Source organism: Branchiostoma belcheri, unplaced genomic scaffold (assembly GCF_001625305.1).
Source record: "Branchiostoma belcheri isolate BF01 breed outbred unplaced genomic scaffold, Haploidv18h27 scaffold31, whole genome shotgun sequence".
NCBI lineage: Eukaryota > Metazoa > Chordata > Leptocardii > Amphioxiformes > Branchiostomatidae > Branchiostoma > Branchiostoma belcheri.
In genome coordinates this window covers 1,275,358-1,293,117 of record NW_017803921.1, presented here as the reverse complement: position 1 = coordinate 1,293,117, position 17,760 = coordinate 1,275,358, and the positions used below count along the sequence as shown (strand labels likewise).

The window sequence follows — 17,760 nt, the reverse complement described above, 5'->3', positions numbered from 1 at the left end:
TAAGAAGGAAGTTGAATAGAAAGTGAGAAAATGGGCTATTAAGTGTTGTCACATGTGGAAACCATTGGGGAAAGCCAAACTATATTTATTGGTAATGTAACGATAGATATTTGTCATCATGTCTGAACTATGGTATGTATCGCGTACTATGTCATTAAACTGAATTTAAAGTTCTGAAACTGGTCAACGACTTATGGAAGATAATTGTTAAAGATATTCGTTATACAAAAGCAGCATTAACTGCATTTTGAAGACTGAAAACCATCAGCTTACTATGATGTTTGATAATTCTGACAAGAATTACTTGTAATCCTATTAATCTCCAAGCAGATCCCTCTCGGTGGCAAAAAGACAGTATCAAATTGGCCAGACAGTATCCATTAGCCAGAGAAGCTCCATTTTGGTGGGGATCAGGACAAAAAAACGGCCATATATAAAAAGGTAACGATCATTCCCCACAACCTCTGCTTGGAGCGTAATCCTATAGCTATCTGAACGTGAATCGCATACCGTTTTTTTTTTCGAAACTGGTCGACCAAACTTCCATATGACGTAAGCTGCTTGTGTGTTCGTCTTTTTGCACACGTCACGTTCCCACCGTCTGACAAATGTTCTGATCCCGATTATTTATTCAGATCACATCATAAATTACTCACAACAGACCTTCTCACGCAAACTGACAGCGGACAAAAACCATCATGTCCTTAAACGACCCTTAAATGACGTGTAATGAGCTATGAACACTGAGGCGTGTTTTATTTATGTATGTGTGTTAGATCATGTGCATGATTACATGGCGGCACTGGTATGCTTTTAGGCCGACCCTTCTCATCTCAATGACGTCCTCATTTCTTCTTCTTTGATTGAAAGTTTATTGCAAATCCATGCCCGAGGGCTAATTGCAAGAACATGATAACAAAATGATACAGTAAAGAAGAAGTACAAGAACAGTAAAAATGATACTAAGAAACGCTAATGCTACTTTGGATATACACGTAGTTATTGTTGGATTTGATTTCTTTTCCGTGTGCAGTGGAGTATGAAATGGCCGACATTTTGCGAGATGTATGAATTGGGAGATGTTAATAAAATGCAGTTTTTTGTAGGCTGTGAAGGTAAGTAAAGATAGGGAACATTTTGGTGACCATTTCAAATAACTTATCTCTTTCGGTGCTATGATGAGGGTAATGACAAATAAAGTGCATTTCATCCTCCACTGCGTTTCCTGTACAATATTTACATATTCTATTGTTAACAATTGTTTGTATCTACCCTTGTCTATTTCTAATGTATGTGCGCTAACTCTAAGCTTACATATAGCTGATCTTACATCGAAGTATTTGATGTGAAGATAACGTTCCATGGTGTATACAGGTTTGAGATTTCTATAAAATCTTAGCTTACCGACATCAACAGAAAGATTGTATAGAAAGGTTTGGATATACATGTCAGAGAGTCTACTTCTAAGTAATGTACATATTCTGTTGCCTAGATATGTGTTGCCTATCGAGATTGACGTTGTCGTTATGCCAGATATATGAGAAATCACTGTGTCCAAGTATTTCTTTCACATGGTGTAGCAGATTTTTCTTGTGAACATGCATTATTGTATAGGGGATCTGTTTTAGCGTCTAGTTGTCTCAGTCTTAACCAATACTTGACTACACGTACGGATACGTCTGTGTCTACAGATAATCTACCAAGTTCTGCTTTGCATGCTCCGTTGCTAGCATTTCTGTGTACGCCAAGAATGTTTTTACAGAAGCGATTATGGACAGTTTCGATAGGACAGACATCATTTGAAAAATCTTTTCCCCTGATTTCGCAACCATATAACATTATTCATTTAATGACAAAGTGGCGCACACAACATTGCTTGATTTGAGATCCTTCCGAAACGCCTGGGACATGTCCTCCACGTCTTCCTCTGACGTGCGGTCATGGTCAACAAGCTTGCCGGTGAAGTGCATCTGTCCGCCGAGGAGGAAGTACACCTTGCGGTCGATGAAGGCAACTTGGGAGGCGAACTTTTGAACGCACGGAGGCTGAAGGACCACCGACCACGGCGATCCTTTCATTGTGACCTTAAGGTCAGCTCTGCACATCTCTACGGTAGCACTCCAAAATACCTTTCCATCTTTGAGAGTTTTGCCGCCTGCTATGTAGATGATGTCACCTTGCACCATGGCGGCAGCTTCTGCGTGAGGCCAAGTTGTGGGCGACACTGCTTCCCAGGCGTTATTTGGCGGGAAGAACGTGTGGACCGCTGAAGTTGGTACAACTGTGTCTTTTCCGCTCACGATTCCCTGGACATAACCACCGACTGCAAACACAGCTCCCTGACAGCTTGTTAGGGCTACTCCTTGGCAGGATCGTGGGAATGAAGGGATCTTCATCCATTGCTTCTTAGAAATGTCGTAGCAGTGAGCTTTGCTGCTGAGATTTCCCTCCATGCTCTGGACAACGAACAGCTTTTCAGCCATAGCTGTCATTTGAAAACACTTGTTACCGTTTGGGAAATAAGGAAATGGCGGTAAGTCTTTCCACCTGTGTTTTGTTGGATTGTAGGTTTGAAAAGATGACCCTTGTGCCATAAAGACTTGCGCCAACACCGCATACATGACGTTCCCTACGACAGCAACAGCGTGGATGTCACGAGGATGACGCACATTACCTTTTTCCTCTATCCACCCGTTGGCAGTGAACCTCCAGGCCTTCTTCGAATCTGATTCTAAAGCCAAGAGAACCTGGGGGGGGGGGAGTTTTAACCTAGATTATCACCTGATATCAAGGATTACTCAACGCTGATTTTAGAAATAGGAGGTGGGGGTGGTTTCTGCCATGACCATTACTGTTGTCTGTTGGTGTTACTGTAATGGTAATAAGCTTCTGGATGAAGTTTATCGAGGCCGGTTTGACAAGTAAAGATTACCATCTGGATAAATCCATGTCACATTTCGATATTACAGCAGTCTGTTAGTGAACAAGCAAAGTTTAAGCCCAGATCTTCGGTCGGCCAAACGTTATGCTTTGTAGCAAACTTACCTTTTCGTCCACTGAAGTTCTGGGCTTTGACCGTGGCCAGTCGATGCCCTGTCTGGTCTCGGGTGAAAGGCTGTGGTAGGCCATCGCTTCCAGGATCAGGTGCCTGCAGTGTTCCATGACTGCCAGGTCGGTCTGCAGGAGTCCGTACAGCATGTTCTGGTCCAGCAGTGCGAACCTCACGTGACTCAGGACACCCGCCGCTTGAGGCATCCTGGCCTGCTCGTCATGCATGAGCCAGCGTACCACCGCCTCATACAACTAAAATGGGTTATAGAAATAGTTTGGATGAAGGCATGTGTCATATGTCGTTCAACGTTGGATTTTAAATAGCTGGCCATACTGTCGATAAAGATAAAGACAATATTGTCCATATACAAGACAGTTGGAGTACGACACACTCACGGCTGTCCAAGTATTGCCCACTTTCGTCAATTCAATTTACTGTGACGTATGTGGAAAGGGTTAAACCTACACACCCATACTGTTTACATACTTTTAAAAAGTTCATACATGAATCAGCTACTTGTTTTACCTGTAGCTCCGAAGGCGAAGCAACATTGTTGGCCTGTAAAATCGTCACCAGTTGTTCTTGAGTAGTGGATTGCAGGAAATCTTCGGAAGTGCTCAGCTCTAAGAAGTTCTCCGCAAGTGCAGAATGTACCTTCTCCTGCAAGATTGTCAAGCCGTAGGCGTCAGCAACCTTCAGGTGATAGAAAATAAATAGAAAAGTAAAATTACCTGCTTGTCTGATTTGAGCAGTTCAGAATTTGAGAAATTATATCATATGACAGAAGTACTGTTGCTATTGAATTAATCAAGCGTCGCCTATCCGCATACTAACTGGCAAGAACGACAAACTGCACAATAACGTTACATAACAATATAAGATATGTAAGATTACATCAATTGTGGCGGACACTGAAAATGGCTTACCCACCTTTTGCGCTTCAGTATAATTGACTAGCTCCAGTGGTGCATCCCGCATGTTTTGTGAAATGAAATCGTAGCACAGTTTCACAATGGTCTCAACCTGTCATACAAAGTAGGACTTTTACAAGACAAACAAAAAGTGGAATGAAGTCTCTCATATCTTACATAAGGACATAACCATAGTACATAGACCAGTAAAGCTGTGGTCAGTGCACCACATTAAAGCATCTTCACATACATCTAGTAAACCACAGTATACAAAATACTTATATGTATGCATCTATCATCAATGTGACAGCTAACAAGAAATCGGAGATTTGATTTCAGACCGGTACCTCTAGAAGGTATTTGGGTCGCGTGTATTTATTTGGAATGTGGAGGGGATTGTATGATGTAATTGATCATGCCACTTTCTTGAATCCTACATAATATGCGATCCAGTGCTCCACCCAACATGTGGTTCAACGCCTTCAACCTTGACCTTCCTATCAATCAACTGTCAAAACCATTTCCCAATTACCATCATGCAACCAAAGGAATCAGGACAGGCATAGGAACCAAGAAGAAGGTTATGTAGGATTCCATACCCCCCCCCCCCCTGGAGATACAAAACCTAACTCAGCCACCCAAAAGTAGTTTCGTATACCCGGAAGAAATTACTTGATCGACCTGTGAAATGTTTCCTCATCTGATATAGCACTCACACGTAAGCCTACCTGTAGGTGATTGGCCACTAAGAGAACATCGTACACGCTCTCAGTAGACACCGCAAGTTCGCCAGAATACAGGAAGTTCAGAAGCAGACGGAAACCCTTCGCACTGATACACGGGTCCTTCAGCTCCACTCGATTGTCTTGACTTTCCTTCATACCTATAGCCGTAAAAAGAATCGAGACCAGTCCATATCACACCGAGGGTCCTAGTCAACATTCACAACATTTACTAAAAAAGTAAATAGAATATTCGTGCCAACTCGAGTATGCTTGTAGACAAATGCTCACAGTGTATAGTGGTATAGAATCGAGCTTTAGGAAGTCACTGACCCGAACATGGGAATGAACGCTGAAAAGACGCCATTGATCTATAACGATAACATGTACATTCCTACCACGTTCCTACCAGTTGGTCCAAAGTTGAGTCAAATATCGAAGATATATACGTCTATAAATATCCTGTAACATGCCCTTGGCCAGGCTTTTGCTTGGGGCGGGTTCTGCTCAACAGTTTCTAAATTATATAAAGATTGAATTGTCAGACTACCTGAAGAAAAAAGGCGCCGGAAGTAGTCGCTGCCGTAGGCCAGGACTGTAGAGTGCGCCCTGAACTCCTCCTCCCCTGCAACAACCGTCACGTCCAGCAGGACTCCCTCCGCTCTCATGTCGTTCAGTACCGACAACATGTCGTTACCGAACGCTGGGTCACTCAGGGTACACTGTACTTCTTCGCCAACTTTAGCGCTGCTGTCCGCCATTTTTATTGGCGTCTCAGGTGAGTACCTTGACTTACAGGTGAGACATGGGCGTGTCTGACAAATAAGCAATGTTTTCTTAAGCAATGGTGCGTACGCCGACGTCACAGGGCTTTTTGAAATTGTACAGAGAAGTGAGGGCCTGCATGGGGGTGGGTGGGGTAGTGATTACGAACTACGCAAAATTTTCGCCGCCGATTACGAAAGTCTCAGAGCTGATTACGACTTTACGATTTGCGGCTAATGTCCTATTACGAATTACGTTGATTTTTGCGGAGGCTGCCTACGAATTACTAACGTCTAAAAAGGCCAGATTATGCCTTACGAAAAAGGGCATGCAGGGCCCCACAAGTAGTTTAGATGTGACGAGCAGAATAGACGTTCATTGCAAATATATGCCCGAGGGCTAATTGCGGGTACAAACAACGTGTATGAGAAAACAAAATACTGGCGGAACTATCGAAACCAGGCCACCTAAACTGCTGGTCCGAAAAAAACAACAACACTGAAACTGGAGCCGAAACCATTGCAGTGATGCGTTCACTGGATGTTAAGTTGCAGTCTGTCACTCAATTTCCCCTTCCTTAGCCCAATCAACTTCGGTGCCCGGTTGATTGGTGTCTTGCCCATGTCGTGCATGCATTAGATGTTGTCTTGGATACCGAAAGGTCTGTTTGGATGTGAAAGAACTACGCTACAACAACTACAATTGACCTTGTTTCCCACCAACAGGGCTTTTATTGTCACAAAGCTACTACTGCATAAATCTTACGTACTATTCGTCACTACTGAAAAAGCGTAATATCAAACCAGAATTCTCCAATACATACAATGCAATTACAATTCCCAACCAAGAGTATGATAATTTAAAGGCATTTTAATATACTAGAGAAATAAACTTTTTATGCAATTTATGCAATTTACCTACTTCAATTTACATACTTAGCCAGTATGACTAAACATTTCAAACTGTCAGCCGGTTAATGTCGTCTAAATATCTTGACAATTCTTCAGAAATGTTTAAAACAATACTTCATTGGATCATCCGTGACAGCAACCCTTAATTATTCAAGAAATAGTGGTAGTAAATCAAACTTTGGTGATTCGTATGACACAATAAATCAAATATGTTATCCGTGATACTACTGCTGCAACAGCCCGGTCAAATGTGAAGGGTCTGGTTTATGTCTTATCCAAGATTATGAAGCAATATTATTATTATTGTGTGTTGTGTAGAATTTAGATTTCAAAAACATGTCCTAGATTCATATAGACTTGTTACAAACTCATGGGTCGATAGAGCTGTACATGATTACATGGCGGCATTGGTATGCAAAGACGTCCTCATTTCTTCTCCTTTAATGACAAAGTGGCGCACACAACGCTGCCCAGTGGGAGACCCTTACGAAACGCCTGACACATCTCCTCCACGTCTACCTCTGACGTGCGGTCATGGTCAACAAGCTTGCCTGTGAAGTGCATCTGTCCGCCGACGATGAAGTACGCCTTACGGTCGATGACGGCGACCTGGGAGGCGAACTTGTGAACGCACACGGGCTGAGGGACCACCGACCACGCTGAAACGGCCACGCCATCCATGACGAAGACCCTACACATCTCGACAATGGTGTTGGTAACTTTCTCACCGTTGACGACCGTGACACCGCCCCCTATGTAGATGGTGTCACCTTGCACCATTGCAGTTGCACCCGCATGGGGTTGGTTCGTGGACGACACCGTCTCCCACGAATTCTTCGCCGGGAAGAAGGTTTGGACTTTTGAAGTTGGTGTACCTGTTACTTTTCCAGGACCCGCGACCGGCGTGCCGCCGAAGCTGAAGCCACCACTCTGCACCACCGGCGCCTGCATCTGCCCCGCGGGTCGGCGATTACCACCGACTGCAAGCACAACTCCCTGGCAACTTACCAAAGCTACCCCATCCCCGTTTACGGCTACAGGCCGGATCTTTGACCATCGCCCCGCTGCAATGTCGAAAGACCAGGCTTTCTTCTGATTACTACTAACGAGGAAAAGCCTAGCACCGACAGCAACCATCTTTGCTTCGCCTGACCAATAACGAACAGGAGATATCATGTTACTGACTTGGCCAATGCCGGGGACAGAAACCGCCTGAGCATCTCGTAAGACGCAACCATCAGGTGTCGCTAGCGTGTTGACACTGTTTGTTGTTGGGTCAAAGGACTTGAAATGTGGAGATGATGAAAACAGCATATACAGCACGTTCCCAACGACAGCTGCTGCGATGACAGTCGTGTTTGGGTCTTGGCCTCCGAGTGAAACATCACCGCTCTGTTTCCATCCTTCCGCTGTGAAGATCTGTGCTGTCGAACTCAAAGCTAGCGACGTCTGTTGAAATCAAAGTTCAAGACAAGTCAAGACTATTTTCTGCCAAAAGAGAAAATTCATGTTTTGATATACATGATATACTTGTCCTAGTTTCCCGTTTCTAAAATCCCATGAGAGCTGAATAATTTTCAAGAGATGTACACAAAGACGTAACGTACCTTAACGTTATTTTGTGCCCTCGGCTTCGACCGTGGCCAGTTTAAACCTCGCCTGGTCTCGGGAGAGAGGCCGTGGTAAGCCATCGCTTCCAGGAGGAGGTTCCTCCCCTCTGGTGTTGCTCCAAAGTCGGTCTCCAACTGCCCATACAGGACGTCTACATCGAGTAGGGCGAGCTGCACATGACTGAGTACCGCCGCTGCATGCTCCATCCGGCCGGCGTCGTGTGTCAGCCATCGTATGGCCGCCTCATACACCTGGTAAAAAGGAGACTTTTTGTCATTCTAATTACTGAAATATTTGTGTTGTACCCTCTCTCACTATAAACTCTGGACACTATAACTGATTTTTATAGGCAATGCCACTTTATCATTTACCATTAACATTATGCATGTATGTATGTATGTATGTACCCAACATTATCAACATGGTCATCGTAAAGGTTGCAAGTTGCAGTGACTTTACCTGTTGTTCGGATGGTACCACAAGATTCTCAAACAGTAAGAGCTTGATCAGCTCGTCCTTGGTAGCAGACCTCAGGAAGCCCTCGGAGCTGGTCAATTCCATGAATTCTTCTGCAACCACGGCATCTAGCGACTCCTGTAGGTTCTTCATGTTGTACAGGTCTGCAACCTTGACACAAGTGAAGGAATATAATTAGATTGGTATACAAAGAAGAAAGAAAGAAACACATTTTCAGGACTCTCATTGAAAAATGCAAGACCTTACAAAATGAAAATGGGAATTCGAAGTTTACCTGGATTCCTCTGGTGTATTTTGCCATATCAAAATGAGGATCACGCAGATTTTGCACGATAAAGTCACTGCAAAGACGAAGGACCGATTGAACCTGCAGTTCATTGAGAAAGTGCATGGTGGCGCAAAACGTATTACTACAAATGTAGTACGTGCAACATTTGATCATTTTCGGCGTAAATGAAGTCGTAATTCGCAGGGAAACGCATATAATACGGCCGAAAAACAAATGCAAGATGGTGGTAGGGCATACATACATACACAAACAAGGTAAACGAAGTCCTCGATCAATTCCTTATCTCACAGCCTAGTCCTTGTATCACAGATCGCACAGAAGTATTTTACCTGCAGATGGTTGGCGACGGCTAGAACCTCGTACACGCTCAGCGAGGACACCACGAGCTGCCCGGTGTACAGGAACTCCAATAGGAGACCAAACGCCTCCGCTGTCAGGCTGGGGTCTTTCAGATCGACACGTTTCTCCTGACTCTCCTTCATACCTACAGGCACGCGATAGAAAGCAAACAAGCCATGAGAATGTGTACTTTTAACTTTACACCTCTGGCTTAACCTCCAGGAAGCAAACTTTCTTTGGAAGCATGCTGGCCCTGGTACCGAAGAGCTGGTCTGTGTAAGCCCTGGTGCTGATGGTCTACATTCTTCTTTTAATTTCTTGCTTACATTAGGCTAGGGAGCTAGTAAATGCACTCAAGATCCTATTTGTGACATGGCAAACTGGGCGTAGCGTCGAAACTAGTCGGCCATGTTGGTCTAACATACTTAATACTTACCCGATGCGAACAAACCCCGGAAGTAGTCGCTGCCGTAGGCCAGGACTGTAGAGTGCGCCCTGAACTCTTCCTCCCCTGCAACAACCGTCACGTCCAGCAGGACTCCCTCCGCTCTCAGGTCGTTCAGCACCGACAACATGTCGCCGCCGAACGCTGGGTCTGTCAGGGTATGGTGCACCTGTTCGCTAGCCGCCATTGTCGTTAGCTCCGCTCCTTAAATTGCTTGTGAAAGGGTATGTAAACAAAGAAGGGGTGTGTACAATGACGTCACGAAAGTATAAAGGTCAAGTTACCACAGTATTGCTGTTTAGGGTATGAAGGGTTAAATGTACGCGATGGAATAAACCAGACAATCGAAACTGTCGGTACAACGCAACAGATCGACACCGAAACTGTAACTATGGCGGAGATCTGTGAAAATTGACTCCTTTGGAACTTAGCTGACGGTGGACTTGCTCGTGTCGCATGTAGAGAAAGGCTTGCAAACGCAAAAGGTACCAGGTACACAGTGAACAGGCATGTTGAAACGTGGCGCCATTTTCCGATTACGCTCTGTCGACGTCAATGGCCGAGAATTATGTTTTCGGTGCAGTTGGCCTGTCTGACTGTAGGCAGCACAACTGGAGAAATTGTAACTTAAACTACAGCTCTGACTTGCATATCGAATACAGTGTTGCCTATTGGATACTGTCTTGCCTATTGGATACACTTTGCCTATCGGACATTGCCTTGGCTATTAATTAAATATACTGCATGTCTTGTCTTATACAGTAACACTAAATTAGGGTTAGCGTATACCCTAAATTAGGGTTAGCTAACCCTAAACGAGGGCTACAGTAACCCTAATTTAGGGTTATACTAAATTAGGGTTAGCGTAACCCTAAATTAGGGCTTCTTCATCCTTGCCCCCACTCGTAGCCCTCCCTAAAACTCATCCTTGCCCCCACTCGTAGCCCTCCCTGATCCTCATCCTTGCGCCCACTCGTAGCCCTCCCTGATCCTTGCCCCCACTCGTAGCCCTCCCAGATCCTTGCCCCCACTCGTAGCCCTCCCTGATCCTTGCCCCCACTCGTAGCCCTCCCTGATCCTTGCCCCCACTCGTAGCCCTCCCTGATCCTTGCCCCCACTCGTAGCCCTCCCCGATCCTCATCCTTGCCCCCACTCGTAGCCCTCCCTGATCCTCATCCTTGCCCCCACTCGTAGCCCTCCCTGATCCTTGCCCCCACTCGTAGCCCTGCCTGATCCTTGCCCCACTCGTAGCCCTCCTGATCCGTTCGCCCACTCGTACGCCCTCCCTGACTCCTTGCCCCCACTCGTACGCCCTCCCTGATCCTTCGCCCCCACTCGTACGCCCTCCCTGACCCTCATCCCTTGCCCCCACTCGTAGCCCTCCCTGATCCTTGCCCCCACTCGTAGCCCTCCCTGATCCTTGCCCCCACTCGTAGCCCTCCCTGATCCTTGCCCCCACTCGTAGCCCTCCCTGATCCTCATCCTTGCCCCCACTCGTAGCCCTCCCTCATCCTTGCCCCCACTCGTAGCCCTCCCTGATCCTTATCCTTGCCCCCACTCGTAGCCCTCCCTGATCCTCATCCTTGCCCTGTGAAATATCATCAAACATTAATATGGTTGAAGATTGTAAGAAGTAGTGATTTTGGGGTGAAAATTTCTTTTGACTCCGAAGCTTACTTCCTGGTATTCTTGCGCACCAAGTGTAATCCTCCCGTTTGACCTAGATTTCCCTCTTCGGCTTCCTCATTGTTGATTTGCTGCCTCTTGCGCCTTGGATCATTTAAAAAAATACAGTCCTAGGATTTTCTTTATAATTTACTCGGGTTTCGTCAAGGTTTGTGTCTTTCTGCCAGTATTAGTCATTTCTGACGGAAATTATTTTTCTATGTGGTTATCCTAAGCGAAAATTCACCGTTTCGTGCATTAATTTGGGAGTGAAAATAATGTTTTTTTTCTGTTGATTTTTACCAAAATTAAAAGAGGTTGAAGAAACCAAACTCAGATAGTCGTGTAGCTGACGAGATATCTGCTTTCGTCCCATTACAGTTATACTGTGGGCATGCAGCTTTCCTCTATTCTTCTTGCTGATTGACTGCTGGGATTTAATTGGGCTATTGACAGTATGAACTGCATTTAAGTGTTTTGGTAGGTATGTCAAACTTTCCTGCTCCGGCATTGGAATGCGGGGCATAAACGCTTTTTAGAACCATTTTTGGTACGGGGGATGTGGTGAATCCATGCTGTATTTGCTCCTGAGCAAATGTCGGCCTTTCTAGTTACTATTGCCTTCGTATGCTTAATTAAGGAAAATAAATTAACAGTATTGTCTGGACTTCTTTTTGCATTCACATACGAACACTATATTTCCTCGGACAGGATTCAAAACTGATCAAGCAGTTCGGTTACTACTGAATGGCAGTCTTGATTGGCTGTTTTCCTTGTTACCGGCCTACCTACCGTCTTGAAGACGTTAAAGTATGTTCTATTGAATAGACTTAAATTGGTCATTTATTCTCTTCATACTCTGCACAAATGCTACTCATTGGCTCTGTTAGATCTCTCACTGTTTATTCTTAGATTGAGAGAATCAGTAATGAATACAATTGTTCAACTGTACGTGTGTACGCACGCGTCTGTAGAGCGCCAAAACACCTACACAACCTACTCAGTATCATATACATCAATAGATTTACGCTTAAATCATTCAAACACTTAGTATACGTGTACTGACCAATCCACCAAGGACATTATATTAACCAAACAGACAAGTAAATAACTGGTATCTCCGGAACACAGGATACTAACTTCCATACTTCGAATCTACCAGTGGATTTACATTTCATGTAGTATATAGGTATATTTACATCAAAATTAACAAAATCTACTATTATTTACAGCATTATATTGAACTGGTCACATAATGCATAAGGAAATACATTCATTAAGGCAATCTTGAATGCAATATTAACTAAATTCGCAATGCCCTTAGCATGTTTGGACACCAAGTGTCAGCAGATGGGATGTCAGTCTTACTTCACAGACAATACAAAATTGTTGGAAATATATACTTACACTGTCTAATGCTACCATTTCCATCTTGTATTGTTTTATATTCCAAAGCTAAGCCAAATCATTCTTTGGTTACTGTATTTCACACATAACATACACATTTGGTTACTATATATCGTATTTCACACATAACATACACATTTGAATGTTGTTGTCACTGACTTGCAAACTGGTGAATCTACCATGATTTTTTTCTGTCCCAATAAAACCTCTACAATGATTAGATTAGTACACTTCTACACTGGGGAGGTTCACATTTTTGTGGTTAGGTGGAGCAAGTCTTGCACTTGCCGTGCCCTGGTTGACTATTATGCGGTTTACTGTGGCGGGTTCTCCCGAGGGTACGTACTGTTCACTTCTACCTGCAGCATCTCCCTGTATACGTATGTTAGTGACATTTCCCGATCCTACCTGTGGATTCACATTGCTCCTCCGTGCCATGGAAACAAGTGCGTTAGGAATAGCAGTGATGCTCTGCCAGATTCCATTTCTCAAGTCGGGTGTGCGAATCATACTAGCGACCGGGTTAATGGCTGAATTCCATGTCATTACGACAGCTAGGATTAATAGCCAAAGTGAAGCGAAACATTCGTCCACACTGATGAAGCAAACAAAAGAAAGGACGGCAGGAAAGAGCCAAAAGATAACGGCCACCGAAACATGGATCATAACCGTTCTTGCCTTGTGCACCCTTTCTTTGTATCTTCTTTGTGCCTCATCGTTGTGAGACTGATTTGACCCTAGATTGTTGTGCTGTAGCGCTGCCTGCTCCAGCCTTCTTTTTTCTCGCCGTTTGATAGTAACGAATAAACTGGCAGTTGTGAACAGCATGGTACTGGCTATGATAAGGATTATAACGGTTACGATACCATGGTAAGCATTATAGTAAAAGCCAGTGCAGCTTGGTGCAGGCATGTCAATACAGTTCCAACCCATATAAGGTGAGAAGACAACCAAGGACAGAACAAGCCATGAAGATACAATAGCTACAACTGCATCACGTTTTCCATTGAAAGAATGGGTTTGGAAAAAAACGGGATACCTGACAGCGACATAAGAGTTCAGAGACAGTAATGCTAAAGCCGACACAGACATCACCTGACCATACATCAGTACAGCTGTACTAATCTTTCTGCTATCCACTCTAGTTATTCCCACCTGGCTTCCTATTCGATACAGCACCCCAATTCCAGTTACGACGTCGGAAACTGACACGTTTGCCATGAAAATTTCGTGAGCTGTGCGGAGTTTTCGTGTTCTGAAGATTCCCCAGAGCACAGCGGCGTTCAGGATGATGATGAGAAGTCCTGTCAGCCAGCAGGTGACGGTCAGCACTGTTCCCAGCTCCATGGTGTTTGTTGTCTCGTATACGTAGATGGGGCGAGCTTCTTTGCCTCGGGCGTAGGAGAAGTAGCGGACAGGGGAGCGGCTTGTCGACCGGGTGCGTCCCCAGCAACCAATATTAACAGAAGGACTGGACGGTTGTTAAAAACGGACGAACTGTTTCTGGATGAAGTTTGACAGACTTGGGAGTTCTACTGATCCCCGATCCGAGGATGGCTATCTTGTCGGTGGTGATGAACCGGGTCTTGGTGAACTCTGGCAGACTTGTGAGGGCCGATCTCAGCAACCAACAGAAGGACTGGGCGATTGTCAGACACGGACGAACCGGATCGGGTTGAAGCTGACAGCAGACTTGGAAGGACCGATCTCTTGAGCAGAGAATGTCTGTCTTGTCGATCGGTGGTTACGAACTGTTTTTGGAGTCTATTAAACAGACTTGGGGGGATATCTGAGCTTCGAATTGTCTGTCTTGTCGATGAACCGGCTTTCGTCGAAGTCCTACAGACTTTGGAGGACCGATTTCTGAGCTGCCGACGTCTATCGTGTCGATGGCGACTGGTTCTGGTAGAAGTCTGACAGACTTGGAATCCGGAGTCCGATCTCTGAGCGGATGATGGTCTATCTTGTCGATGGCGACTGTTGCATGAGACAGAGCGTAGCCGCACCTACTGACAAGACTGCCGGTTCTGTGTGAGCCAGGAGTGTGTGTGGTATGTGCTGTTCTCTCCGTTACACAAGCGAGTCTAACACTAGTGCATTAATGAGCTGACAATGTGGCTACTTACGTTGCTACAGGGATGAGAAGTTGGAACTCCTGTATACGTCACTGCAACACAAGTCCGAAGTAACAACTAAATGGTCAATTCTTCGTTAATATACGATAGTCTGTTTCGGTTATCGCCATTATATTGAAGTACTAAATAGCTACAATTAGCAATTTAGAATATTGTCTGGACTTCTGTCAATCATTTTCAGATGTACACTTTTCTTTGGATGAAGAATATGCATCGGTAACAAATGTATTACTAATTGGCAGTCTGTTTTGGTTACCAGCAACACCACCAACGTTTGCCATATTGAATAGGTAGAAATCTGTTTGTCTTTTTCTTGGGCACCAAAATACTTACTAGTATTAAGTGAGGCATTCGCCATTTCGGATGGTGTGGTAAAATGTATTAACGTAAACAGGACAAGTGTCATATAGTACCTTTTTTGCCATGTGCATCATACAACGAAAACAACACAGCAGCATTATAAGGATAGGTCTTTAATCCTTTGGCAAGTATTCTGATACATGTACATATAGACAGTATTCTCAAGTACAGTACAGCAAACACCTTCTTTAAAATCGGTTCTATGATCAGGTTTGATACCATGGACACTATGATTACAATATAGCATGCCATAGGACCTAGGCGGTTTGTATAACAGCTCTACTTCAGGGGCTGATTCCATGAGTTAGTATTTTTCAATCAATTACTATAAAATACAACAGGCCTTGGCAGGGCTGACTACAATATTTTGGACAAAAGTGAGCTACGTACATGTACGTGTATAATTCATAACAATGGTCCTTTTTAGTTACATTTTGTAGGTACTCAAAAAAATGCAGTGAATTAGAACCCAAACCAGTTTCTCAGTGAATACAGACATAGCAAGAAACATAGTGAACATACACATTTGTAAGGTACAACATTTATGAGTTGTGCTGAATACATACTCAATTACAACAAACTTTTTTAGTTGTACAGCTCCAATTTCGGGTGCACGAAAGTGCATAATTTATGCATCCAGTAGTTCAATCCACAGGCTCTATATGACATACACAAATTTCACTGCAAGATGGAGGACATTTGCAAGATTTAGGACAGACAAAATTTCGAGCTCATCACAAATTCACACAGGTCTACATGTATAATCGTTGATCTTATCCTCTGAAAGGTTGCTTTTTGTAGTCTTGCAAACAAAATCATTATGATGATAGACTAAGAATTAGTTAGCTTTAAGGGGGAAATTGTTGGCATACTACTAGTGCTGTGGCAAATACTGTATTGCTATGTTAAATCTAAAAAGAGAACAGAAATATAACTTCTGCAAGTACTGAAGTTATAATATGCTTGAAAAGTCAAACATTGAGTCCAACTTCTTAGGCCAAGACACTTACTTAATTGTCAAGCAGTAGTTCTACATGTACAAGTAATTCTAGTAGTTCATCAGCAGTATTTGTATAAATTTGTGCTTTCACGAATATTTAAAGTCCTAACCTTCCAGAGAATATCATCAGTGCCATCACCTTGGCTAGTGGCTCATATACAAGAGTGTACAATAGACGTCTAAAATCTCTTATATACAACTAGACAAAATATACAATCCACAGGATAAAAATTGGGTCTCGGTAACAACAATCACTTGACACTTTGAGCCCAACCCTACTGGTTAGGAATAGTCTCTTGTAGTTATATGTACACTTTCAACGTGCTATTTGTGCATTCATAGACAATGAGTGTGTCATTCTCAAACGCGATGTTATCAAAGAAAGGAATCATGCAGCATAAGAAGAAAAACATAAAGATTACAAGTTAAGAAATATTCAATTTGTACCCCACTAGACATTAATATATGTACTGCATCAGGGCATTACAACCATCCCTCAACCATGATCCACTGCTCACAGAGTCATGTGTGCCGTCAATCTGTCATTCCTTCACAAAGATTACAGTTGTATAGTGGAAAATTTGGGTACTGGTAGGTCAAATTTCTGGTGTTAGAAATTACAGTTTAAACTTGCTTCATAACATTTCTACTTACTAGATTTTTTAAAACAAACAATTGGACTGGTATACAATAATTTAGATACACCTAGTGACACCTTTAGGTTCAGAATCTTTCTAGGATACTGAAAGCGGTTATGAACCTATTTTGTTCCTTTTTGGCAAGTTTACTCTCACTATTCTCTCAAAGTTACTACCTGAACTTTATGAAATTCAATTTTACATTAGAAATAAGGAGCAAACAATATATTGGTGAAATGTTACAAAATATTACAGTCAAAATTTCAATTAGTTTTTTTAATATGTTAAATATTTTACAATATTGATAAATATTTGACACAGGGCTCCATTTTCTATAAACAATAATGTTTGTTTCAATCCTATTCAGAAAACATAAATTATATCTTTACACTAGTAAGACATTTCAACATTTCTACATAGATGTATTGTACATGCACCCCTTTCACAAAATTTTGGAAATGTTCTAACACCCCTTTTTGAGTAGACTTTTGGCTATGTCTGAAAAAAGAACATCCAATTCATAATCTACATGGAATGCTTCACAATCAAAAGCAAAAAATGCATAATACACGATGTATATGCATCATATAGGGGCCATATTTAGCTTTTATGATATTAACTTAAAATTTGACATCATCTTACAACTATTGCAACATCTGCAATTCAGGTGTGGATGTCAAAGAAACAGAATTCAAGTTATACTAGGTGCATTAATGAGTTTGAAACATTTTCTAAGTTTGCTTCAATATTTCAATGGTTACATTTCAACCCTTTTCAAAATATACACAGCCACGGAGGAAAACAATTGTATACTCCTAGACTTCATAATAGAAAAGTGTATTTCTTCAGGCATCCAATGCAATTTCAGGGTGGAAAAAATGGATTTTCAAAGTTAATTTTCTGGTCATTTTTTTCATGTAGGAAGTTGAATTAATCCTAACCTTTAGCATACTGATATCTGTGAGGAAAGAATGTGATGTCACGGTTGCTTGTTTTGTATCCTAGCTTTTCTCTAGCTATTTATGGGCAGTAC

The 17,760-nt window shown here is 43.0% G+C and overlaps 2 protein-coding genes across 3 annotated transcripts; both read right to left on the bottom strand.

Annotated features, from left to right (window-relative positions):
* Positions 1-1,247: 1,247 nt before the first annotated feature.
* Positions 1,248-5,451, bottom strand: LOC109474557 (kelch-like protein 26). Of its 2 annotated transcripts, none has more exons than XM_019774888.1 (6): positions 5,236-5,451; positions 4,692-4,846; positions 3,983-4,075; positions 3,578-3,745; positions 3,046-3,303; positions 1,248-2,747 (listed from the first exon to the last, which is right to left on the bottom strand). In XM_019774888.1, exons 1-6 carry the CDS (start codon positions 5,444-5,446, stop codon positions 1,839-1,841), a joined length of 1,794 nt encoding a protein of 597 aa, XP_019630447.1. In that variant the 5' UTR covers positions 5,447-5,451; the 3' UTR covers positions 1,248-1,838. The 2 variants fall into 2 exon arrangements, with proteins under 2 accessions (XP_019630447.1, XP_019630448.1); XM_019774889.1 differs by having other exon boundaries at positions 3,578-3,712.
* Positions 5,452-6,170: 719 nt separating this feature from the next.
* LOC109474553 (kelch-like protein 3) lies at positions 6,171-9,740 on the bottom strand. The gene is made up of 6 exons (XM_019774884.1): positions 9,514-9,740; positions 9,068-9,222; positions 8,724-8,816; positions 8,432-8,599; positions 7,969-8,223; positions 6,171-7,810 (listed from the first exon to the last, which is right to left on the bottom strand). The coding sequence occupies exons 1-6, from the start codon at positions 9,707-9,709 to the stop codon at positions 6,788-6,790; spliced, it is 1,890 nt and encodes a 629-aa protein (XP_019630443.1). The 5' UTR covers positions 9,710-9,740; the 3' UTR covers positions 6,171-6,787.
* Between the last annotated feature and the right edge of the window lie 8,020 nt (positions 9,741-17,760).

What these genes read in the sequence shown, in the direction of transcription:
- LOC109474557 (XM_019774888.1), bottom strand. Translation starts at nt 5,446, where the DNA reads ATGGCGGACAGCAGCGCTAAAGTTGGCGAAGAAGTACAGTGTACCCTG. An exon ending in CCGGCGCCTTTTTTCTTCAG is followed by an intron (nt 4,847 to 5,235) that starts GTAGTCTGACAA and finishes TTACGGCTATAG; the next exon opens with GTATGAAGGAAAGTCAAGAC. An exon ending in CTTCGCCTTCGGAGCTACAG is followed by an intron (nt 3,304 to 3,577) that starts GTAAAACAAGTA and finishes AACCCATTTTAG; the next exon opens with TTGTATGAGGCGGTGGTACG.
- LOC109474553 (XM_019774884.1), bottom strand. Translation starts at nt 9,709, where the DNA reads ATGGCGGCTAGCGAACAGGTGCACCATACCCTGACAGACCCAGCGTTC. An exon ending in AATACACCAGAGGAATCCAG is followed by an intron (nt 8,600 to 8,723) that starts GTAAACTTCGAA and finishes ACTTGTGTCAAG; the next exon opens with GTTGCAGACCTGTACAACAT. An exon ending in TGGTACCATCCGAACAACAG is followed by an intron (nt 8,224 to 8,431) that starts GTAAAGTCACTG and finishes CCTTTTTACCAG; the next exon opens with GTGTATGAGGCGGCCATACG.